Raw genomic sequence first — 27,184 nt, 5'->3', positions numbered from 1 at the left:
TAAGGAAGGCAAGCTATGCTATTGGGATTTTCGAATGCAGGAAAACGGCGTGTGGCGGCAAGGATGAACCACGAGCTCGGCAAGCTCTACGGCGAACACAGTTGTCAAAATGTGGCCAAAGCTGGAAGGATACGCTGTACAGGGCATGAATGCCGGACAACAACCATGTAAAGATGGTGTTCGCTTCGAATCCAGTCGGAACAAAAAGGCGTGGAGCGCAGGAAGCTAAGTGGATTGACCAGGTGCACCAGGACCTGGAGAGCGTGGGTCGAAGTTTGCCGTTGGCGAGGTTTTATCAAGTTGATTGATGTAGAATCAACCAAATAAATAACATTTCAAAAGGTGCCTGATACACATGTACATCCGCCAGAAGCGCAAAGCAACAAAGTAGAGATGATGGTAAATGCGCGGAACCGGTTATATAAGCTGATGGGTGGAACCGAACGAGAAAAGACTGGCGAAGCAACCAACGAGGAAACCTTCGAGTTGACAGGTGTGCTACAAACATCACAGTAATGGAATTAATTTTGACCCATCTCAAAAAAAAAACAAAATCTTCGCTTTAAAAGAACTTTTACGATATGACACAATATACGATGCAGAACAGCAAATTTGTCAAAAAATGGTTTCAGTTAATAACTGTGCAAGTGTTCATGAAACACTAAACAGGTTGGTACAGTGGAGATGTTACAATAATAAGAAGAATAATTGAGCGGCAGGTGCAGTAATAAACAGTTTGTGTTCAGGAAAATAATCTTCGGCTTAAAATGATTCTGAACCGTACCCGAAACTGGATATCTATCTTATTGTTAAGCTATACATTTTATCAGGAAACTAAGGAGCTCTGATTTTATTTTTTGTCGACAATATAGGGTCAAAGCCCATGAAAGTTAATTATACATGATTCAAACAGTTCATGTGGAATAACCCAATCTAGTTTAACATGTTTCACACTTACCGAAGGTTGCGGATCTGCATGGACGATACATTCCAGTTGTGCTTCAAATCCTTCTCCAGAGTGTATCCAGGATTTATCGACGCTTATATCTGGTGGATCTGCAAACAAACGAAATTGAAAATAGTTACATTTTTGTACAAAAACATCATGCAGAAAACATCGTTACAATAAACCACTAAACCTAAAAACTGTACCATTTTTTTCAATCATAAATGCTGTTTCTTCATTAAATTCAAGTGACATTCATCAATCCAAATTCTAAATGTAGCAATACGACCGGTCCAATTTCGAGTCTAGGAAATGAAAAATGTTTTTAATCAACAGCTATTTCACAGCATGAATTGATGATTTCAACGGCCGCTCCCACTGAAGGAAAGAAAGCCAGCATACCAGGATTGCGAAACGAGTGCTTCATTTTTTTCACAGCTTTGCCTGCGGGCTCTCAGAGGACCCAGGATGCTTTCCGTATAATTCATTTTGCCTGTGGACATGTGGGTAATGGTAGGTGGAGCGCTTGGAAACCCGATGAAAAAAAAAAACTGTGAGTGGAATTTTTATTTCCTCTTAATTATTATGCATCGATAAATCTATGCTCCCGAGGCTACGCTAGGAAAGGTACATACATACGTGTGTTCAAATAGGCATCGAGGATGCCGTTTATTACCCATTCGTGGACAGTTGGGGCTGATTAATAGGCGAGCAACGAGCATTGAGAAAACAACCATTTACAGTAAATGTGAAGCAAAGGCAAAGTTTTGTGTTTGCATGAAACTAGAGAATCATTTAATGTATGGTTCGTTTCTATCATGTGGCATACTTTTACAACGTTGATCACAAAAGAAAGGTCATTAATTGTATCATATATTATAATCATATATTTCTAAAATTCTCCTAATCTGTCAATAAAGCAATAATCAACATGCACTGCAAATATAACAAACTGTTTATGTCAATTTTAATAAAAATGACACTTTAAAATTTTGATTGTCTAGTTCACCGATAGCGATAATTTATTATATGGATGTCATACACGAAAAGGTTTTTTTGTAATCCTTTCTTTCCTGCCACATTGTTTCATACAAACCTGCAGCAATTTTTCATTCCATTAAAATTACATTATACATAATTGATATCTGAAAATGCGTTCTACTTTTTCCCGCCTCTTTGTCACTGGAAACAAAAGTGGAACATTTGACAGTACTCAATCGCATTTCAATCATCATTGACCACAGTACACATCATTGTCGACCTGCATAATTAGCTTTCGATTGATTTTTACCGGTAAACACCAGGTAATTGAATGGCTACATTTTCCAGCTCTCGTCATTATATTCAACATCAGTTAATTTCGGTTGACTTGTGATTAACCCTCTCTTGTGTAAATATTCTCAAATATACAACAATATGCGAGACGAATGCAAGTATTTATTCCTTTTTTTCATCGTATTATCATGCACGTACGAGTAGTACATCATGCAAGGGCCATTGCGTCACTATGAAAAGAGAGCTTCAACAGATTCAAACCCCTTTTTGTATTGCATATAATTAAATGGAAATCTGCTTTATGTTTGACCTGTTTGCTACCTGTCTGTTTGGGCTTATTGATGCATTTGCAGTTCGTTTCTGATTGACCTCTGGCATTTTGCTGAGCCTCAGTTGTTCTCGATATGTTTCGGCATACCGTAATCCGGGGTAACATTGATCATTTTGACGTTGGATAACGTCTTACGGTAACATACTGGGGTACAATTTCGAAAAACGAAAAATCGCTCGCGTCACGAAAAGTGGTTAGATTTTGACTGTTAATAACTTACTAACGCCCGCATAAATTTTCAAGATTCTTGCACCAATCGATTGGAAATCTTTCTACGAATCTACTCAAATAATGAAAACTATTGATTTTCATGACTAAACTATTGAAAAATTGATAAATATCGAGGCATGTCTTATTTTTCATAGAAAAGCACTTTTTTCTTGCTGTTATAAGGTTTTGACGTTTTGAAGTTTACGTGTAGGGGCGATTTAACACTTCAGTCGTCGCGCTGTTGTATTCTGTACAACATCGTTGAAAAAACCTCGCTTTTCGTAGAGAACAGCACCGCGGTGGTTCTGACGGAGGCAAACCGCGCGACGACTGGAAGGTTAAATATGACGTCCATCGTTTTTTGGTATGTCTAGACCCCCTTCCCCCCTCTGTCACGCTTTTTCCAATACTTAATACATGCACTGTCACACTTTCATAGACCCCCCCCCTCCCCCAAATGATGGACGTCATTTTTGGATGACCCCGTACCGTAATTTCGGGTGAAATTGATCATTTTTCATGTTTTTTCTTGTCTGTTTTCAATCATGTTGAAAATGCCAAACAACTGAATACAAGTACGACGGTCAACCTCTTTGGCTCATGTGCCAAAATTTTATAACAAATGTGGTTTTAGCGCTAAAAATCATCCCTTAAATATAAAATCGGGGAATCCCATTTCGGGGTGAAATTGATCACTTGTCAATGCGATTATTGTTATTTTTTTAAACAACTCTACATAATGAATATGAGCTCCCTGAATCCGAATATGCTTGCAAAATTCTTAATAATGCAATATGTAAAGAAATAATGAAAAGTTGATTTCAAGAATTGTGATAAAAACGCCTAAATGTAGGCAATTTCTTAAGGAAATACCTGATATCTACCAGAAATTTAATTATTTCAACCGTATGAGCTAATTGGTACGAGTTTAGAACATGAAATCGGGCTCGGGAATATATTTTAAGCATCTTTACAAACTTTACTTACTTTGAATAATTCCGTTGTCGTCCGTCACTACCTACATGTAAAAGCATGCTAGAGTGATCAGAGTATCAATTTGCCAAACAAAGAGCTAAAACTAATCAGCAACAGCTAACTAGAAAACGAATCAACCAAAATTATAATTGATAAATAAATAAATTAATTAATCAATTAATAGTTATAGATGAAGTGTCTCTGGTTGTAACTCTTTTACATCGAATGCATAGTTGTGACCCGTTTTGTTTGAAATTGTGCTGCAATTCAATTTAAGCGCGTTCTCCACGGATGCGACGAGTCAGTTGGATATCCTTCGGTATGATGCTGACACGCTTGGCGTGGATCGCGCACTGGTTGGTATCCTTAAACAAACCGATCAGATAGGTCACTCGCTTCCTGCAGGACCATGACGGCCGAGCTCTGGAATCGCAGATTTGCCTCTACATTTCCCCGGATACCACTATGAAGCGGAAAAAGTTCTTCATGGTGCGGAACTTCTTCGAGTATCAAAAGGAGATCATGCCAATCATCGTGAAATAGATGAAGCTAACGTTATCCAACGTCAACTTAGCGGTTGTGTCTCGGAAACAACCTCTTATTTTTTTTTTTTTGAATATTTCTTAAATATTTGGTTCGAAAATGCAATAGTTGCAAATTTTATATTTTCAAAACAAGTACTGCCACCCATAGCTCGTGACTATATACTTTATTTTGTTTTTTGAAAGGTTTAAGCATGTTGAAAAAAATGTTTTAAGTGATTTTTTTATTTAGCTGATATGGGGTAACATTGATCACCTATGTAAACAACGTTCGGTAATATTGAAAATGTCGTTACCTACTAAAATCATGGCCCCTGAAGCCGAATATGAAGGCCAAATGCTTACAACTCATTAAATCTTTGAGTTATTTTAAAATTAAAAACATCTTGAACCACGGAATACGCCTAAAGGTAGGCAATTTCCTAAGGGAAAGATACATTCTTAACAATAATTCGGTAATGTTGCCTAATTGAACATATTTATGAGAGTTTTGACAACGGAATCGTTTTCGGCGATGCCGTTTTTAGCAAGAACCGCATTTTCTTTGCTCATATCATTTACATAACTTATGTGAGACATGAATGTTTGGTAGTGTCATCCTTAACCATTGAAATCATTGTTTCGAAAAGTTGCCAAATTTACGCATAAGGTAAACGCAAATTTCGCAAAAATCTTCATTTTTATCAGCTGATGAATATAAGAAAGAGAAGCACCATTCATGTTTTGGAAATGTTCCATCAATATATGATAATGCGAACTTTTTATGAGATGGGTCATTCCGATCAATGTTACCCCGCTGATCAATGATACCCCGGATTACGGTACATAAGAATAATGTCTATGTATACATGCTTTTCACGATATTACAGACAAAACCTGGCTTATCCAAGCAAATATATGTTTGACATTATGAAACTTATCATTTAATTTTTTCTACAATGTGAAAACATTGTCTGGTTGGGTACGTAAGGAGTTCAGGGATGCCATGTCAATTTTTCAAAAATCTTTAAGATTTTGAAAATTTGTCTGGAAAACTCTGGATTGCTTGTCGTATACAGAGAACCTTACAAATTATTTACAAAACCTTACAAATTCATTTCAAATTTTATCTGGATCTTCCAGATTTTTGTAAAATGGGGCCTCAAAAATCTGGAATGTTCCAGACAAATCTGGAAGGTTGGCAACGCTGAGTTAAACATCAATGTGAATTTCTGCTCTTGATTATTTTTTTTATAGAATTTTCGCACTTCTAACAAAGCTACAAACCCTGCCATCTAGGATACTAATGTGATTTAGGCTCTGTGGTCACTCAATGATCTATTAGGGATACACGTCTTGAGTGTAGTACAAAGAAAAATAGGGGAAAACGGGGATTATTAAAACTCGGTCTCCATCAGCACCCTAACTCGTTCCTGCTGAGAAGGATCCGCATCGGTTCCAAAATATCGACGGTGTGCATGTAATTCATCAACTACACTTCGGATAACGGATCTCTGACTGTTAAATTCATTGGTCGAGTCTTCCAGCATGCTTCTATGAAAATCCATTGGAACTGAGTAACATGGATCCTCTACGGCCTTCATAGGAGTAGATGCTCTAACAGCCGAAAGTGAGACATTGTAGCTATGCGTTGGCTTCGTACTACTATGGGCTGTCACTTCTTCATATCTTGCTACCGACACATTGGAGCCATTGTTCATACCGCTTTTGTCCTGGTCAACCGATCCAGCCGCAGCTAAAATGTAACAATGATGAATTGTATTGTGTATATTGTATAGATTCAATATGACGGGGAATTCTTTCGCTCACCTAGCAGCATTTAAATTCCGCTATTGAAATCCATTTAGGACAGTAGTTCTCAGATTTTTTTTGATCTGACGTCGATAAATCCAAGCTGATCGATCTTGTCTTCGGCGGGTTTTCAGCTACCGGTGGAGATTTTAATCTTTCGCACAAATAACTCTAACAAACAAATACTACTGGCACTAGGTTGCACTAATAAACAATGGTAGGTCGATTATTTAAATTGAAAATGTTCTTTTTTGAATACAATTTTCTGAAAGGGATTCACACCCTTTTTTAATCAAAGGGCTCATCACAAACATAAACAAATGCTGTTGAGTCCTTTTTAAAAAAATGATGTTTATCAGTATAAATTTTATATTTTCAATAAATTCTCTACCTAGACAACTTAAACTAATAGCAATCTATTGAATTACAGGAACAAAACATTTGTTTACATTTTGGACTCAGGGTCTTTTCAATTGTTGGGCTTGAAATCGCAACAAAACTTTGTTTCCAGTGCCTTACCCCAAGCAGCAACTCCGCACCTCAGTCTCGATGACGAGACATTAGGGCATTTTTTTAAATTATCGGACAGGTTTGGGCCGGAGGTTCTCCGATTTGTATGAAATTTTCACCAGAGGCAGAGCTTGTGGATATATGACCAAAAGTGAAATTCAAAAAAATTATAGTGGCCTTTTTTCCCGGAAAACTCTTGATAAATTTTCACGATTTCCCTATATACCTCGAACTTTAAAAATTCATATCTCATGAACTATGCATCGTAGAACAAAAGTTCTTTAGTGAAATCGAAAGAAAATTTCCTCAGCAATCTATTAAAAATATGAAAAGAAAAATATTTCCCGGAAAATTTTTCACCGTGGAGAAAATTGTCAGAAAAATAGCGGAAAAACTATCGTCTGTATCATGAAAAAATATTTTTTGTTTCATTAATCCATACTCTAACTTTCGTCCATGGTTGGTAAATGGCTGGGCATGGCGTACCATTGGTACCTCGCGTACCTGAAGGAATAAAATAGACCCCTTTGTGCGGTCCTTAGCCTCTTGCCCAGCAACTCCTATCCCTACCTCCTCGCGGTACTGGCCGGGGTACGAGTAACCTTAGGGAAGACCGGGTAACCAACCCCCGGTGGGAACTTTGGTCGTATGCTGACAGGGAAGGGGGAGTTTGCTTTTGCTTTTGCTTCTGCAAACCTTGAGCGTCTGTACTCCATGTTAGGAGCGGCTCACAACAGCGTCTGTTCCCCATGTCAGGGGCGGCTGATCATCGTCCGAGTGCCAGAGAAGGACTCTAAGCTAAACTGCGCACTATGGTCCTCCGAACATTTAGGGGGAATGGTCCTCCGGAAATCTAGGGGGTTGGTGTCAGGCCCTGCAAGCCAGCCGTAAAAAAATCAAGCAACGAATAATCAACGAGAGAATACGAACCGGGACAATCGGCGAAGACCACAGCGACGTAAAGGGACTAGCGATTGGAAGCTCGGTACGTGGAACTGTAAATCTCTCAACTTCATCGGGAGCACACGCATACTCGCCGACGTGCTGAAGGACCGTGGATTCGGCATCGTAGCGTTGCAGGAAGTGTGTTGGAAGGGATCAATGGTGCGAACGTTTAGAGGTAACCATACCATCTACCAGAGCTGCGGCAATACACATGAGCTGGGAACAGCTTTTATAGTGATGGGTGATATGCAGAGGCGCGTGATCGGGTGGTGGCCGAGAGAATGTGCAAGTTGAGGAACAAAGGCCGGTTCTTCAACTTCAGCATAATAAACGTGCACAGCCCTCACTCCGGAAGCACTGATGATGATAAAGACGCTTTTTACGCGCAGCTCGAACGCGAGTACGACAGTTGCCCAAGCCACGACGTCAAAATCATCATAGGAGATCTAAACGCTCAGGTTGGCCAGGAGGAGGAATTCAGACCGACGATTGGAAAGTTCAGCGCCCACCGGCTGACGAACGAAAACGGCCTACGACTAATTGATTTTGCCGCCTCCAAAAATATGGCCATTCGTAGCACCTACTTCCAGCACAGCCTTCCGTACCGATACACCTGGAGATCACCACAGCAGACAGATTCGCAAATCGACCACGTTCTGATTGATGGTCGGCACTTCTCCGACATTATCGACGTCAGGACCTATCGTGGCGCTAACATCGACTCTGACCACTATGATGGTCAAACTGCGCCCAAAACTCTCCGTCGTTAACAACGTACGGTACCGACGGCCGCCCCGGTATGACCTAGAGCGGCTCAAGCAACCGGATGTCGCAGCGGCATACGCGCAGCAACTCGAGGCTGCATTACCGGAAGAGGGTGAGCTGAACGAAGCCCCTCTTGAGGACTGCTGGAGAACAGTAAAAGCAGCCATCAACGATGCAGCTGAGAGCAACGTCGGGTACGTAGGACGGAGTCGACGGAACGATTGGTTCGACGAGGAGTGCCAGAAGGTTTTGAAGGAGAAGAATGCAGCGCGGGCGGTCATGCTGCAGCAAGGGACCCGGCAGAACGTGGAACGCTATAAACGGAAACGGCAACAGCAGACCCGCCTCTTTCGGGAGAAAAAACGCCGCCTGGATGAGACGGAGTGCGAGGAGATGGAACAGCTGTGCCGGTCTCAGGAAACGCGTAGGTTCTATCAGAAGCTCAACGCATCCCGCAACGGCTTCGTGCCGCGAGCCGAGATGTGCAGGGATAAGGATGGGAGCATTCTGACGGACGAGCGTGAGGTGATCGAAAGGTGGAAGCAGCACTTCGACGAGCACCTGAATGGTGCTGAGAGCACAGGCAATGAAGGACCGGACAACGGAGGAAATGCCTTCGTCAGTACTGCGGAAGATGGAAACCAACCAGCCCCCACTTTGAGGGAGGTTAAGGATGCCATTCACCAGCTCAAGAACAATAAAGCTGCTGGTAAGGATGGTATCGGAGCTGAACTCATAAAGATGGGTCCGGAAAGGCTGGCCATTTGTCTGCACCGGCTGATAGGCACAATCTGGGAAACAGAACAGCTACCGGAGGAGTGGAAGGAAGGGGTAATCTGCCCTATCTACAAGAAAGGCGACAAGTTAGATTGTGAGAACTTTCGAGCGATCACCATTCTAAATGCGGCCTACAAAGTATTATCCCAGATCATCTTCCGTCGTCTGTCACCTGTAGTAAACGAGTTCGTGGGAAGTTATCAAGCCGGCTTCGTTGACGGCCGATCGACAACGGACCAGATCTTTACTGTACGGCAAATCCTCCAAAAATGTCGTGAATACCAGGTCCCAACGCATCACCTTTTCATCGATTTCAAGGCGGCATACGACAGTATCGACCGCGTAGAGCTATGGAAAATCATGGACGAGAACAGCTTTCCCGGGAAGCTCACGAGACTGATAAGAGCGACGATGGAAGGTGTGCAAAATTGTGTGAAGGTTTCAGGCGAACACTCCAGTTCGTTTGGATCCCACCGGGGACTACGACAAGGTGATGGACTTTCGTTTCTGTTGTTCAATATTGCGCTAGAAGGTGTTATGCGGAGAGCCGGGCTTAACAGCCGGGGTACGATTTCTACGAGATCCAGTCAATTTGTTTGCTTCGCGGATGATATGGACATCGTCGGCCGAACATTTGAAAAGGTGGCAGACCAGTACACCCGCCTGAAACGCGAGGCAGCAAAAGTTGGACTGGTGGTGAATGCGGCCAAGACAAAGTACATGCTAGCTGGTGGGGCCGAGCGCGACAGGGCTCGCCTAGGTAGCAGTGTTACGATAGACGGGGATACGTTCGAGGTGGTGGACGAGTTCGTCAACCTTGGATCCTTGCTGACGGCTGACAATAACGTTAGCCGTGAAATACGGAGGCGCATCATCAGTGGAAGTCGGGCCTACTATGGCCTCCAGAAGAAACTGCGGTCAAAAAAGATTCACGCCCGCACCAAATGTACCATGTACAAAACGCTCATAAGGCCGGTAGTCCTCTACGGGCATGAAACGTGGACGATGCTCGAGGAGGACTTGCAAGCACTTGGAGTCTTCGAACGTCGGGTGCTTAGGACGATCTTCGGCGGTGTGCAGGAGAACGGTGTGTGGCGGCGAAGGATGAACCACGAGCTCGCCCTACTCTACGGCGAACCCAGTATCCAGAAGGTGGCCAAAGCTGGAAGGATACGATGGGCAGGGCATGTTGCAAGAATGCCGGACAGCAACCCTGCAAAGATGGTATTCGCTTCGGATCCGGTTGGTACAAGAAGGCGTGGAGCGCAGCGAGCTAGGTGGGCGGATCAAGTGCGTATCGATTTGGCGAGCGTGGGGCAGAACCGAGGATGGAGAGAAGCGGCCACGAACCGAGTATTGTGGCGTGAAATTGTTGATTCAGTGTTATCTGTGTAGATGTTAACTAAATAAATGAAATGAACTTTCGTCCATTGACGCCAAAGTGGTATCTTTAACCGATGACCACCCGCACGCTTCCCATAAGAAAATGTGTTCTATTGTGGGCTTATTAACCGTGCGCCAACGGCGGCAGTAATTTACACGCATTGTAAGTGTAACGCAGTAACCCATCCCTCCCTTTCCAGTCAGAAGGAGCTTTTCGTCGATCGTAGCACACTGCATTGGTCTGTTGGGTGTTTTGTGTGCCATTTATCAGCATGGTTATTTAGTATTAAAGCTAACAGCCTCTATAGAAGCCACACGGAAAGTTCGTGTCACATTCAATCATTATGCTTACGTTTGAAGGATCTAATCTCAAGATTCACTTTCATTGAAAACTTATCAATATATTCTAAACATGTTGTTTCGGCCAGGACGTCTTTCCTACGTTGTGTCTTTTACGATTCAACGTACGACAAATCAAACGAACGCCTTTACTTTAACTGATTTATTACCGCTAAGAGGCAGCATGCCTACTCGGTGAGGAAACGAGAGAGACTACATTCTTACAAGTTGAATGGGTGCACCTTATATAGGCGCACAATACGGACAGAAAAAATATACAATAATTAGTCATTACGCGCGTTCGCTTCTCAATACAGTTTGGCGTGCTGTTGGGTTGGCACCAACTGTAGAGGCTGCACGCTGACTGACTGTGAAATATTTCACAGCAGCCATCTATGGAACAATAGATAGCGTCCCTGAGTGTTATAAAGTTGATTGATATTATATGCATGCAAATACTATACTATATTCTTCCAGACAACAATCAGAATTTATATCAAGCATATCACTTTGTATAGAAAACAAACTGAAAATTTATACGCGCGCTTTTAGTACATTATCTAACCATTTGATAAATTGCAGGGCTGTTACAAAAACTTCAAAATCGTATCCGCGAAAATCGCGACTTTTGAAATTTAATCCGCGCCTGAAAACACCAATAGGCGCCAAAAAAAATGTTTTTTCCAATTGTCCTGAAATCTTAAATCATGTCTCAAACAAACATGTACATATACAAAACTTCATGTCACAATACCCAATTAATTTTTCGTAAAAAATATCTTAACATTGTTGTGAACACTTAAGTGTTTTAACAAATTTATGTGTTTTATAATTGATGGACTTTTCTTTGGACCGTAATCTAGGGGCAAAAAAATTACTATTTTATAACTTGCTGTTACATTATCCTTAGGAACAGAGATATTGTCAACCTCAATACGGCAAAACCAGTACTTCGTTGATCTCTGTCAGTGTATGTAACTGAATTTTCAGGAAATAATATTAGAAGTATCATAAAACTAGCTTGTTTATCAAAAACTGAAAATGACCCACTAGGGCGAAATTGATCATAATACAAAAAAATAAATTTTACCCAGTTTTTTTTATTTTCGATCTAAATTGTTCGTTTTCTAAAATCTTTTCAAACACGTTTTGGACAATGATAATTTTTTTTCGCGAATTTATGAATTTTGGTTTTTGATTTTTATAAATTTAACTTTTGAACTTCTTCATCCTTTTTTTTTTCTTGAAGATTACTGATTTTTGGCAATAATAAAACTTTAAATTTTTAACAGTACATTTTAAAACTTTTTTTTCTAAAATATTTTTTATTTTACGTGTAATCAACAAAAACACAGGTTTGAAGGTGGTTTGAAGAAGCCTGGTGGTGTGGCTCTTCTTCTTTGAAAGGGGGATTGTAGAAAAATATAAAAAGTACGTTTTTTTGTATTACACATTAAATAAGCTCCATGCATTTGTAGGTTATGAAAAATACAATTTTTCAAAAATACGAAAAAGTTTCAAAAGTCATAAAAAACTTTCCTCATATGCGCGTTATAGTTTAAAGTTTAATCCCAAAATAAAATCATTTTGATTTTCGAGCCACGAAAATATACACAAAATTCCAAAGTTTACCCGTCTAAAGGCGGCGTTGGGTGTTAGAGGGTTAAGAACAATTAATTTCCTTATATACTAAATAAGGGTCTAAACATCCAGCATCCTAGGAAGCTATTGCATTTTGGTACCCATCAAATTCGCCAAGTGATCAATTTGACCCTGGATTACGGTAATATATCCTTAGTCCGTCAGTAATACAGTACATTAGATTATACATTTAAAACTATTTAGAAATTCCATACAAGATGCCCAAATTTCTAGGTCCAGATCTGAGCAATCCTTCTAAGCAATTGAGCAATTCATCCCAATAACCTTTCCAACTGAGATGCAGAGGTATACTCGGTTTCTAGTAACAATAGTTGTCTAACTAACATTGTTTCCCTTCCCCGATGACAAGGACGTGGCCTCCGCCATTATTAAATTTTAAATTATGAGCTCTCGGTTTGTGCACATTGAGAATTGTAGAATTCCAAATTGTTAAACAGACTTTTTTTCGATATTGCATCTAGATCAAATCATAGATGAGACGTCATCATTTAAACTGAAACTTATTCTATGAAATTGTGTTCACTGTGTTTCAGTTGGAGAATTGAATATAGTGAACAAATTTCATGTAAAATTCTTGACTTTTAGGTGTACTCCTTACAAACTCTCTGGTCCTAAGTGCATTATTTTAGACTATATAAATGTGTAGCGTCGAAAGTGGTCGCGTCAATTGGCTACAATACGGTACTTCGGCGGTAAAAGCCTACACCTACAGGCGATTAATAATTTATGGGGTTATATTATAACGACACAAAACCTTATAACAGCAAGTTTGCTAAGGTGGGAATTGCCTATAACTTGATCATTAATGAACTATGCAATTAATCTTTACAATACCGAAATAAAACACGCATGTGTACTCGTCAAAGAAAACAACAAGAATGAATTTATTCAAAGAGAAAACAACATTGGGGAGCCGGATCCAATTCTTGGCACTTTTGATTCACTTCGGCAGTAAGGTTTTTTGAAAGCTACAAAGTTCATATTCGGCCATAATATGCGTCGTACTGAAGTGCTCCCTGTTGCAAAGTTTCAGACAATTCGGGCGAGAAAAACCCCCCATGCCAAAGTTAATCATGGAAGTGCCCAAGTGGTTCTGCACCCTTACACGGTTATAACGCAATTAGTCACTTTTGGGTGAAATCAATTGTCATTGTGATTGCACTGTCGGAGCTTGCAGAATCCGAGCGATAGCAAACCTTTCGTCTTGATGCCTGCTGTCTGTTCTTCAGTCGGTAAATAGTTTAGCTTCACTTGACCGCTTTCCACCAAGTCCTGAACGAAGAAGTGCTGAATTTCAATGTGCTTCATGCGTTTGTGTTTACGAGGATCCGTTGTAACAGCAATGCAAGGCTGATTATCTTCGTGGATCGTAATTGGTTCCTCAACCAATAGACTTCAACAAATTTCTGATGCACATAACGTCGCAACTAAGCCTGGCAGAGTGCCATTAGTTCTGCTCCGTAGTTGATACGGCGACTGAGCCTTGCTTTCTCGTCGTCCAAATAACGGTAGATCCATAGAGTTGAATAACGAACCCTGATATCGATCTGCGATGCGATCGTTCGGATCGTTGCCCCAGTCGGCATCGGCAATCGCTTCCCGTTCTCGTGATGGCTTCCTTCGTTAGTACACCAGCTTGTAATCAACAGTGCCCTTCAGGTACCGTAGAATACGTTTTAAGTGTACTCGGTGTTCATTTATGGGCAGCACTGAAAACCAGCAAAGTAGGAGACCGCCGCTGACAAATCGGGTCTAGAAGTCACCATCAAGGCCCAAGTCAGTGGAGGGTCTGGAATCAACCGAAAATTTTAAATTTATTGAATGAACATCTTCACCGAAATGAACTAATCACCAGCACAAGCGTAAGATAATATTTCGCCAGCGAGATAAGTATTGTTATCTCCCGCATAAGAAAATACGATTATATTATGAAAGTTCATCCACAAAATTCAAAAAAATTACAAGTTTTATTTATCTATCAATGTGTAATATTTTGTTATTTATATGCATTATCATTATACACCATGCGTGTTCGTAAATCACATCATATTGAATAATGCTCATAAAAAATAATGCCAATTGATAATTTGAAGTCACGGCACAAGAATTCCCGTTCAAATATTCAGTAAATTGTTTTAGAAAGTGCGAAAGAAAAGTAATATAATGCACGAACATCACAATTTTGAACTAATATCTAAACTAAAACTAATATCTAATAATCCACATCGATCTCTGGTGTTGTATCGTGATTTTCCCATTCCGTTATCAGATCGTTGACTTCTTCCCATTCCGCATCCTCGTTCCAACTCGAAAATGAAACTCCGGATTGCTCGCCATATTCCCATTCTTCCTCGAACACTGGCACATTTTCTTCTGAATCACTTTTCAAAACATCTTCACTCGACCCCAATTCTTCTTCCGGTTGGATTTCGGATATATTTCCGCCTTCCAACACTTTTTTAATTTTATTTTTACATTCGATCTGTGAACGAGCGCGTCGTTTTTTGAACACCATTTCAACACAAGATTTCAAAACTGTATGACGCTTATGCACAAACCGTGCAAGCTATTAACTATTCTATTGCATATGCTGCTTCCTATTCGCTGCAGGAACCAATCAAAGATTGTTAACATTCGATGTTTTTTGACGTTAACTACGTCTTACGGCAATATACTGGGTGTCAGTCAATTGAAAATCTAAAATGTTGCGACCGTCACGAAATTATGTAAGATTTTGAATACTAATAATTCTGCCATTTACAGGTAGATTTTCAATATTTTCCCACCAATCGGTTGTGAATTTATACAACATTTTACTCAAATTAAGAAAACTTTTCATTTTTGACGATAGACTGTCGAAAACTGTGAAAATGTCGACCCCTTTCCTACGCAACCAAACATAACACGTGGGTTGGGAAGCACACTATAAAAGCAAACCAATTTCTGCTTCTTCGCTAATTATTCTTTTGACGTTAACTACGTCTTACGGCAATATACCGGGACTGGGTGCCAATTGAAAATCTATAATGTTGCGACTGTTACTATATCATGTTAGAGTTTGAACTAAAGAAAGGCTGCAACTATGACAATCGACTATAATTCAAATGCAGAAAATCACTTGGCGTAGTTAACGTCATGCGGTCGAGTCTTGTACACAACCCCCTCTGATTTTTCTATTGTTGTAAATAGCAGCAGAGTTCACATATCGGAACAGGAAATAATGAACACTTGGGAAGGAGCATGCAGGCTGCACGAAAATGAACTAATGCGCTATGGAGGATAAAAGGGGTTGGTTATTGGACATTGTAGCATTACGTTGTAGATTATTTCAGAAATAACTTCAATTGAAAGAAGAGAATAGAAGACTCTCTTTAAATTTTCATAAGCACTTCCAAATTATTCTGAAATGTGCTCAGGTCTTCTAAGACGACCAACAATTATCATTTTATATGTTGTCTTAACTTTCAACATTTTCGAAATATTATAAATAATTGTTTTCCAATATTTTATAAATATTTTAACATACTAGAGGTTTTAAAAGAATTCAAAGGACTTATAAAAACTCTCGAATATATAATTTTCTATACAAAAAAGAAATTACGTAAACAATTTGAAAATCACTACACCAGCAGAAATATTTAAAAATGATCGAAGATTATCAAGCTGCGAAGTAATCAACACGTGTTACTAACAGTGCTGGTAAAGATCGCATCACGAAGCAGCTCACGAGTGTATACCAACGCATAACAAACATCACAGACTCGCGAACTGGCTAGGTGTGAGTAAGTCCGCACCCGTCTGCTCGGGAGAACATGTCAAAAGAAGTAGCAACAAGCTCGGGAGCGTTTACTCGCGAGTAACCGAGCAAGGTGTGATTTATTATGGTTTTGACTGACAAATTAATTGTATAACCATCATATCGACAGTAAACTACTAGTTTGTAGTCAAAAGTCCTAGAAAACTATAAATCTCGGAGGGGAAGCAGCTTTTTTCCCACTCCGTACAACTATTCGGTTAAGGTTACACAGTGCATCGCAAAGATCGTTGTCCAGATATTTCCGGAAAATCTCGTGGTGGCGGAGTGCTCATAGCTGTGAAAAACACATTAAGTTCGTCTCGATGTAAGATTCACAGCGACCCAAATCTTGAGCTCTTATGGATCAATGTCGAGAGTAATGATCAGGTCATTTGCCTCGGCGTAGCGTACATTCCTCCAGAACAATCCAGAGATCGATGCATGATTGAAATCTATGTCAGTTCCATTTCGACGGTTGTATCAGCAGGTGATTTCCATACTGCTTATTTTCTTTTCGGTGATTTTAATTTGCCCGACCTATGTTGGCTTTCCATTCCTGCGGGCTATGCGTATCCTGAACCGTCTGACTCTGCTACTCCCAGTAATGCATTCATCGATGGTATGTCCCTGCTGAATCTGAAACAACTGAACGTAGTTAAAAATAATCTAGACCGAACACTTGATCTACTATTCGTGAATGATGAAGCTCTACCGATGTGTGATCTTACTCAACCATTTGAACCATTGATTCCAATTGATTTGTTGCACCCTCCACTTCTCGCCACTGTGCGCTGTTCAGCTCGCAGTGTGTTCATCGAAGCCACCGACGACAGGTTATTGGACTTCTCAAAGGCGAATTTTGAACAGTTGAATGAAGCTCTCCTTGCAATTGACTGGTCACGTTTGTACAATGAAAGGGATGTTAATGTGGCGGTTCAGCTTTACACTGATACTATTACGCAAATGTTCCATGAGTGTGTACCTGCACCACGCCCTCGTCAGAAGCCTCCTTGGACTAACAACCATCTCCGACACCTGAAACGAAAACGCGCACGCGCCCTAAGGGAATACTCTAACAACCGGAACTCAATTACGAAAAGGAGATTTACCATCGCCAGTTCCGAATACAAATGTTATAACCGAGCGCTCTACGGTCGATATGTGGTTCGGAAACAGGGAGTCTTGAAAAACAACCCGAAAGCTTTTTGGGCTTTTGTCAACGAGAAGCGCAAAGAGACCGGTTTGCCATCAAGCATGTTCTTGGGATGCGAAAATGCAGACACGAATGAGGAAATGTGCAACTTATTCGCCGAGCATTTTTCCAGTGTATTCGATTGCGCAACAATCAACGAGGATCAAGTTAGTTGTGCTGTAAGAGACGTGCCGTTGAATGCAATGTGTATGACGATCTACGAGTTTGATGATGAAGATATTCTGAAGGCTATCAAGAAGCTGAAACCGTCGACCAACCCTGGACCGGATGGAATTCCTTCGGTCGTTCTGAAAAATTGCTCTGCTGCTATTTGTGCACCACTGCGGTCGATTTTCAACAAATCGATCTCGCAAGGAGTATTTCCGGAACGCTGGAAGAAATCCGTTATGTTCCCTGCTTTCAAAAAAGGGGATAAACGTGATATTTCAAACTACCGCGGCGTAACCTCGCTCAGTGCTGGTTCTAAGCTGTTTGAGATCCTGGTGAGCAACGAACTGTTTCGACATGCGAAATCATACATTTCGCAAGACCAACACGGCTTCTACCCAGGCAGGTCCACTGCTACTAACTTAGTACAATTCACTTCATTGTGTCTAAAAGCTATGGAACGAGGAATTCAGGTTGACGATCTACACCGACTTAAAAGCAGCATTTGATAGAGTGAATCACCACATCCTGCTGGCGAAGTTAAATCGTCTAGGCATCGCAACCAACGTCATCAAATGGATGGAATCGTATTTGACAAATCGTCAGTTAGTAGTCAAATTAGGTTCAATGGAATCAGAACCGTTCAGCAACTACTCTGGTGTGCCGCAGGGTAGTAACCTAGGGCCATTACTGTTCTCCTTGTTTTTCAACGATGCCTGCTTTGTCGTCCCTCAAGGCTGCAGATTAGTATATGCTGACGATTTTAAAATATTTCGGTCATTCAGGTCTTCAGAGGACTGCCGAATGCTGCAAGTGTTAGTCGAGAGGTTTTCAAGCTGGTGCGAAAGGAACTTTTTGCGTATCAGCGTGAAGAAATGCTCGGTAATTTCGTTCACCAGGAAGAAAAGTCCAATTCTCTGGGATTACCACATGGGGAATGAGCGAGTGGAAAGGACGAACGTTGTGAAGGACCTTGGAGACATGCTGGACTCTGAGTTAAACTTTCGTGAGCACTACAGCTACATCATCAACAAAGCCAACCGGAATCTTGGATTCATATTTAAGATTTCGTCTGAGTTTCGAGACCCATACTGCTTATGGTCACTTTATTTCAGTCTAGTCCGTTCCATACTGGAAACCGCAGCAGTAGTATGGAGCCCAGCCCACAATGTTTGGATCGACAGAATTGAAAGAATACAGTCAAAATTCATCCGATACGCGCTGAGACATCTGCCCTGGCAGAATGTAATTGAACTTCCACCATACGAAGCTCGCTGCCGGCTTCTAGGAATGGACACCCTTGAGAGGAGGAGAAACAACTTGAAAGCCATATTTGTAGGTAAAATACTTTTGGGAGAGATCGATGCACCGTGGATTCTTGCCCAGATCAATATCAATGTTTGTGTTGAAAAATTTACCCATTGATGGTAAATTACATTTACTTTCCTTATATAATTTATTCTTGTTTCAGAATATATTTCCTTTGCAATGGCGTTCTATAAAAGTAGTTAGTATTCTTAAACCTGATAAAAATCCTTCATTAGTAGATAGTAGAAGACCGATCAGCTTATTATCATGTATTCGTAAGTTAATGGAAAGAATGATTCTCAATCGCCTTGAATTGTGGGCTGAGAAAAATAATATTCTTTCATCTTCTCAATTTGGATTCAGGAAAGGTCGTGGAACTCGTGATTGTGTTGATCTTTTAGCTTCATATATTGAATTATCGTTCAATAAAAAACAAGATGTAGTTACTACCTTCCTTGATGTTTCTGGTGCATATGATTCTGTTTTAATAGATTTACTTTTTAGTAAAATGATTGATTGTAAAATTCCAATCATCCTTACTAATTTCTTATGCAATTTGTTTTCTTTCAAAATAATGCATTTTTACCATAACGAATCTCTTAGAACAATTCGTTATAGTTATTTTGGATTGCCACAGGGTTCTTGTTTAAGCCCATTTCTATACAATTTATTCACCAGAGACATAATTTCCATTATTCCGAATGGATGTTATTTTATTCAATTTGCTGATGATAAAAACATTTCTATAACTGGCCGAAATAGAGAAGTAATTCGTCATTTTATGCAACTTGCTTTGGATAATATTGATACATGGGCACATAATAATGGTTTTACTTTTTCAGCTCAAAAAACCAAATTTAACAAACATTCTCCAGTTAGTATTGAATTGTTTCTCAATAGTCATCGCATTGATCAAGTTTTTGATTACAAATATCTTGGTATATGGTTTGATTATAAATTGAAATGGAACAGTCATATTCAATATATCCAAAAAATTTGTTCAAAAAGAATCAATTTTCTTCGTATGATTACTGGAACATGGTGGGGTGCTCATCCCTCTGATATGATTACACTCTATAAAACAACTATTCGTTCAGTTATGGAATATGGTTGTTTTACATTTGGAAGTGCTGTTCAAACACATTTTTCAAAGCTTGAAAAAATCCAGTTTCGTTGTTTGAGAATTTGTTTAAAATTAATGAATTCTACTCATACAAAATCTGTTGAAGTTCTTGCTGGCATTATTCCTCTAAGAAATCGCTTACATGAGCTTAATTGTAAATTTTTAATAAATTGTTTTTCAAATAATCATCCTATTATTGATCTGTTAAAATCAATATTTGAAATTAATCCAACTAATAAAATTTTGCATTCATTTTTATATTGTTCTGGAGAAACCATTATTCCAAATTGTACACCTGGTTTTTATGAATATAGCATGAATGTTCATGCCTTCCGTCCATGTATTGATTTATCTTTACTTGAAGAATTAAAACAAATTCCTTGTCATGCTCATTTCCGTTTTGCTAATATGTTATTTAATCGAAAATTTATTGGAGTGGAACAAAACCAATTTTTTTTTACAGACGGATCTTTAGTGGGAAATATGGCAGGATTTGGAGTTTTTAACATCAATTTGGCTCATTTTTATAAATTGGAATCTCCGTGTTCTGTGTTCACAGCTGAATTGACTGCTTTGTATTTTACTTGTAATTCAATTAAAAATTCCGCTCCTAACATATACATGGTGTGTTCTGATAGCCTGAGTTGTCTTAATGCTTTGAATTGCAGTAATTTTCATTTTAAAACTCATCGTACTGTTTTATCTATTAAAAACTTATTACACAATTTGTATTTTCGAGGATATGTTATTAAATTCGTTTGGGTACCAGCTCATTGTAATATTTATGGTAATGAGCAGGCTGATTTATTGGCAAAATTGGGTGTTTTTCGTGGAATAACTTACAATCGTAATATTTGTGATTTTGAATATTTTACAAAATTAAAAAAATATTCTTTGAATAATTGGCAACTTTCATGGAATACAAGTATCCAAGGACGTTATTGTTATTCTATTTTCCCGAAGCTTAAGGCAGTTCCTTGGTTTAAAAACTTGTATGTTGGTCGTAATTTTATTTGTTCCCTTTCTAGATTGATGTCCAACCATTATATTTGTAATAATTATTTGTACCGCATGAATATTATAGATCCAGATATTTGTGAATGCAATGAATCTTATGAAGACATTGATCATATTGTTTTTAAATGTTCTCGCTTTAATGGACCACGAGAAAAATTTTTGGACAACATAATCAGGTTAGGTTTTGATATTCCTGTATCTGTTCGCGATATTTTGGGAAATAAATATCTCCCTATATTAAAAATTCTATACAAATATCTATATGACATTTCTTATCATGTTTGATATTTGCTGTTTTGTTTTCTTTTTTCTTTTTATTTTCAGCTACTACAAGTCCAGGATTGGCACATGGGACATGTCAATGATTGACTTTGTAAATCGTGTGGATGGCCCTTAACTATGATGACCTCACTTGACAGATATTGGCTCCGCAATGGATATGCTCCGCAAGAGCCTTTAATTATATTTATTTAATTTTTTTTGTAACGTATTTTTGAAAAGATAAAGAGGTTTTATGCCTTTTTGAGAAAGATTTCGAAAGGAAATCACTCAAAGGGGCTTTTCCCTCTTTCAAAATTTTTAAGTTAATAAACAATAACAATAACAATAACAATATCAATGTCCTGCCCCGCCCACTGAGACAGCGTAGTTTCCTTCGTCTTCAACCACACCGAACTGACTACGCACGAAACGAGCCAGTTAACTCCATGTGTGTGTTGTTTAATTTGTACCGTCATGTTCGACTTTAATGTTAGTTCTAGAGTATTTCAAAATCGAGTGACAAATTTTTATGAATAGGTTTAAGTGTTCATGTAGACTAATGTGTCAGATGAAGGTAACTCTAATACAGTAATTTCTCGATTATATCACGGACCCACAAAATTGTGGCGTGATACACCCAAGCGTGATATAATGAAAATGTATTTTCTGCCACAAAATTTTCATCAAAATTGGAAAATTGTATTGCAGAAATAAAGCCAATGAAATGAAAAGCACGTAAGGCATGGGCCAAATGAATACATCTTGGTTGTTTGGGTTGTTTTTCAATGTAAAATTTATGAATTTCATATAATCATTATGACGTGATAAAATTGAACAGAAAACCGTGCTAAAATCGAGAGTGATATAATGAAGCGTTATTAAAACGAGCAGTGATAAAATCGAGAATCTACTGTAATAATAATAATAATAATAATAATAATAATAATAATAATAATAATGATTCTGAACAGCTTCTAACACGTTCGCAAATCATTTTTAGCTTCAGTTACTCGGGAGCCGGCAGATGCGAGTAAACCAGCGCTCTGACGCTCGGGAGCGTTTGGTTTTGTTTTTGTTCCAGTTCAGACGAAGTGTTCGCCACTTTCCATCACTGGTTCCTTCTTCTTCTATCTGGCGTTACGTCCCCACTGGGACAAAGCCTGCTTCTCAGATTAGTGTTCTTATGAGCACTTCCAAAGTTATTAACTGAGAGCTTTCTTTGCCAATTGACCATTTTTGCATGTGTGTGTATATCGTGTGGCAGGTACGAAGATACTCTATGCCCTGGGAATCGAGAAAATTTTCTTTACGAAAAGATCCTCGACCAGCGGGATTTGAACCCACGACCCTCAGCTTGGTCATGCTGAATAGCTGCGCGTTTACCGCTACGGCTATCTGGGCCCCTTTCCATCTCTGGTTACTAATATCAATATCAGCAGATCACCAAGCATGGGAAAATTCACTCACTCACCCGAACGCTACCGATAAAATATCTGCAAAGTATCTGCTGCCACCGAATGTTTAATGACTGCCGAACGCTACTAGGGTGAGCGCAATCCCGACGAATCGTAAACGATTGAGATAAACCGAAAATGAAAAGATATACAGAGTTGAGAGAGCACCTTTCCTCTCTTAAATTGGAGACACGAAAGAACGCGTTCGCCATTCGATCACTGAAAGCTTCCTGCGAAATGTACAGATTTTGCGTTCACTGAAACATTTCGCCTTGTGTATTACCAGTCAGTGAACGCTCTTCAGCTCTCAAATACGAATGCCACTCGTGCGGAATCGGAATGTAAAGAATCATTCGCTACAGCAATCGGATGCCTTCGGCACAAGGAGTCGGTAGTGAACCATTCTGTTGCCGTTTTTGTCTAACTTGTCGTTCGGCGAACAAGCAGAAGCTCTGATGCTCCACTGTCCAGGTACCACTTCGATTCTTTCATTGTGCTCGCAGCAGCAATCTCCCCGCCGGCAGCAACAAAACGCACTGTCTTCGCACTTACGTGTACCTTTTGCACTGACTTCTTCTTCTCATACTTTCGGTTGGCTTGGGGATTTTCGCTCTTCTTACTTTGTGCCTTCTTGTGGCCCAAAGCACCACAACCAAAACAAAACGTTAAATCTTCTTTTTTTTACCTCCAGCCGTGAGGGGGGTCCGTAGCCTTGAGATTACACTTTCACTTCATAAGCGGAAGGTCATGGCTTCAATTCCCAGCTCCTCCAAAAAAAAAATAACCCGTCCAGCCACCAGAAGACGCCGTACGGAGGACCGTGCTTTGGGGAGCACATCCATCCTCCGTCAGTATCAGATGGTGACTGAGACAAACTGACCCACTTCGCAGGCAGCTAGCCCCAAACGACTCAGGAACACGGCAAAACGAACCACCGCAAGAGCAATGGACTATGGCTTATGGAAATCGATTGGACCAACAGCAGAACACTCTCCTACCTGCTCTGTGTGAGAGCAAAAGAGCAGAAGAGAGTGAAAGCAGATGTAAATATAGATTAGTTAAAAATAGAACTGTATCGGTAAGGAAGATACAGATAAACTGATTCCGGCACAGTAGTGGCCAAGAGCACAGAGCGCCTTAAAAAAAAATACTTCCAGCCGTTATCCCCTCCGCTTCGCTTCCACGTCCAGGTACTTTATTCTAACTGTCGTATCCAGTTGACCAATTTTCCGGATCTACCTTCCGCCGAAACTGAATCCTCTAAATGTTAAACATCCCACTTTGTAAAACACGTGTGACCGTCCTAACATTCGCCAAAAGAAATCCCATACCAGTGCTATCTGAGCGGCCTCGAACCAGGCTCGTTTCCGATCAACGGCTCGTGTTACTCTTCGTATTACCCGATTCGTGTCATCTCGTAGCGAGGTAATCTCAGCTCGTGCATTTCTCGGCCGCACTTCGGACGTTCGTTCTCTATCCGAATCGAATGATATTCACAGGCATATCTTCTATCGAATTCCTCTTTAGTGTGAAACATTTCAGTCGCCCTTTTTCTCGAACGTGCACTCGATGGTGGTATCCATACCTTTACCGTACACAATGCTTCGTCGTCAACTACCGAAGCCGAACCTTCGGACAAATTCGTGTGTATGACTGTTCGCTCTTAACTCTTCATAGTTCATCCGTGTCTACCCGAACAAAACTCAATCCCTTACATTACATGAACAAATAGGAGTGTTATTAAACACGTTTACAGTTTTTTATTCTTGTTTCACTATTATGTTTTTCTAATTTACCACGAAACCTATATCTACTACACTAACCATATCCAACATGCGGATCTCAGAAACCGCCTCCATCGCCGTCGTCACTGCATCGTACGATTTCGGCATGGTAAGCATTAGGTGGCAGATGACATCCTCTTCTTCCATTCTTGCTCCGGCTCCTTTAATCTCGCGCACTAGTTGGTCGAATTTAAGAAAGCGCTCCTGCAGACGCTCTGTCTCGTCGTAGTGCATTGACAGTAGCTGTCGCTTGATCATAAAGCGATTTGTGATGCTCTTGCGCTCAAAAACATCATTAAGGCCGTCCCAAATCTGTTTTGGGCTAACCTTGTCTTTAACGTACTCTAGGTGGCTATCAGCAATTGCCTGAATGAGCACGGATCGGCACCTGTTGTCTTGCTTTATGCGCGCAGCCTGCTGAATTTTCATATTCTTCTTTTCCTCCTCTCCGATAGTGTCCGGAATGTGCCAAAAATCCTTGTCCTCGGGCTCCTTCTCGACGCAATGCAAAACATCCAGCTGTTGCAAATAGGCCCTCATCTTTTTTTTTTTTTCTTCTAAGCAATGGGGGGATAATCTGCTCAACAGACGCCGTGTGGGGTTAGGGACCATTTACTACATGCAAGCAGTAAACAGGACTACACCCCCGACCCACTAAACCATTTCCATTGCCGCCAAACCCTTCGTCTCTCCGGGACCACCAAGAAGGCATTGCTTCGGAGAGGGGCTATTGCACATCGCATCCTCCAGGTTAGCTGCGTAGCCATGCAGCAACGAACATCGATGACACGCTTAGGGGGGTCCACCAAGGTAGCATGCTGGCGCTTTGCCAGCTTCCCAGGTGGTCCTCACCTCCCGTTGTCCGCTGAAAGCGGGCAGGGTCGACCACTACGCCCGCGCCCAGCTGCACCGCAGGTATCAAGAACTGATACTGCGGGCTTCGCAATTTGACCTACTGAAGGCTCAGGCCCTATCAGCTAGCACCAGCTGGGATTGCTGACGAAGGGGCCTCCACCTGCCCCGAACAACCAGAGGCTCGTACCAACCCAGTAGGCCGGCGCTACGACAGCAGCGCTACCAGGATGTTCTCCCCGCGGCCACTTAATCGCTGTAAGGGTCGATTTCGACCGTAGGGCACCGGTATGACCTACGTAGCCGACTGCGAACCCTTGGACCACCTGTTGTTTAGCGTCTGCACTAGCCACTCCTCGAGTCCACTCGCCACCTCCTTTGCAGTTCCGAGACGATGTGGGTGATAGCCGATGAAACGGCATTCCAGCCAAACTCGTCTTCACACATCCTCTGGACCAAATTGTCCGGAGTCGTGTCCCGACCGCATGTGGCTAACATGCGGTCACGCATTGTGCGGAAACGCGGGCACACGAACAAAACGTGTTCCGCCGTTTCCTCTAAACCTGAAAAAACTGGACATTCGGGAGAACCCGCATGACCGAAACGGTGTAGATACTGTCTAAAGCAACCATGGCCCGAAAGGACCTGTGTCAGGTGGAATGTTAGTTCCCCATGGCGCCTATTGACCCAGATATCTAACCTCGGAATCAACCTGTGAGTCCACATTCCCTTGGTGGAACTGTCCCACGCACGCTGCCATTTGACCATGGAGGCCAGTCTGGCAGTCCTGCGTATGCCTCTTGTGCCGCGCATTTCGAAGCACTCTATGTCTTCCATGATAAGGATACCAATAGGCACCATACCGGTGATGACGCAGAGTGAATCGTGTGACACAGTACGGTACGCGCTCGCAACCCTCAGGCACATTAGCCTATAAGTACTCTCTAGCTTGCTACGGTAGCTCTTGGTACTTAAGGCCGTGCCCCAAGCCGGGCCACCATACCTCAGTATGGACGAGGCGACACTGGCCAGAAGCTTTCGCTTGCTGGCGTACACCGCAGAGCTATTGGACATCATCCGGGACAGTGCCACAATAGCTGTGGAGGCTCTCTTGCAGGCATAATCGACGTGGCTACCGAAGGTAAGCTTATCGTCGATCATCACCCCCAAGTGTTTGACGGAGCGCTTCGAAGTGATCGTGCAGTCGCCTACACTGATCACCGCTTGCTGCACCGACTTTCGGTTGTTGACAACAACCGCCTCAGTTTCGAGGTGAGCCAATTCCAGTTTCCTGGAGCTCATCCACTCCTCCACAATTGCGATCGAGTGGGCTGCAGTCAATTCCACTTCTTCGATCGATTCACCGTAGACCTCTAGCGTAATATCGTCGGCAAAGCCAACGATGACCACACCCGCCGGGAATTTTAATCTCAACACCTCGTCGTACATGACATTCCATAACACCGGGCCCAGGATGGAACCTTGCGGGACTCCTGAGGTTATGTGAAAGCACTTCCGACCCACCTCTGTGTCATAGACTAATACTCGATTCTGGAAGTAACTTCCTTACATCCAGAGTCACTACTGCGCAGTAGCGAATCCCCCTCCTCTTACGCTGGAGTGCTATCTCAGCGGTTTTCTTAACCGTCAGAATAGCGTCTACGGTGGACTTCCCTTTCCGGAAGCCGAACTGGTTGCTTGAGAGACCATTTACACTCTCAGTGTACCTCAACAGTCTGTTGAGGATGATCTTATCGAGCACCTTCCCCGCCGTGTCA

At 41.1% G+C, this 27,184-nt stretch overlaps 1 protein-coding gene across 1 annotated transcript in view; it reads right to left on the bottom strand.

Moving 5' to 3' along the window:
- LOC5567765 (neurotrimin) overlaps positions 1-27,184 on the bottom strand; it is a 409,923-nt gene that overhangs the window by 116,778 nt on the left and 265,961 nt on the right. The window contains exon 6 of the mRNA XM_001657614.2: positions 959-1,056. Within this exon, the coding sequence (XP_001657664.2) occupies positions 959-1,056 (98 nt within the window). The remainder of the gene's footprint in view (positions 1-958; positions 1,057-27,184) is intronic.

This window comes from Aedes aegypti, chromosome 1 (assembly GCF_002204515.2).
Source record: "Aedes aegypti strain LVP_AGWG chromosome 1, AaegL5.0 Primary Assembly, whole genome shotgun sequence".
NCBI classification, from domain to species: domain Eukaryota; kingdom Metazoa; phylum Arthropoda; class Insecta; order Diptera; family Culicidae; genus Aedes; species Aedes aegypti.
The sequence above is the reverse complement of the archived record's forward strand: the minus strand, read 5'-3'. Positions and strand labels throughout refer to the sequence as shown.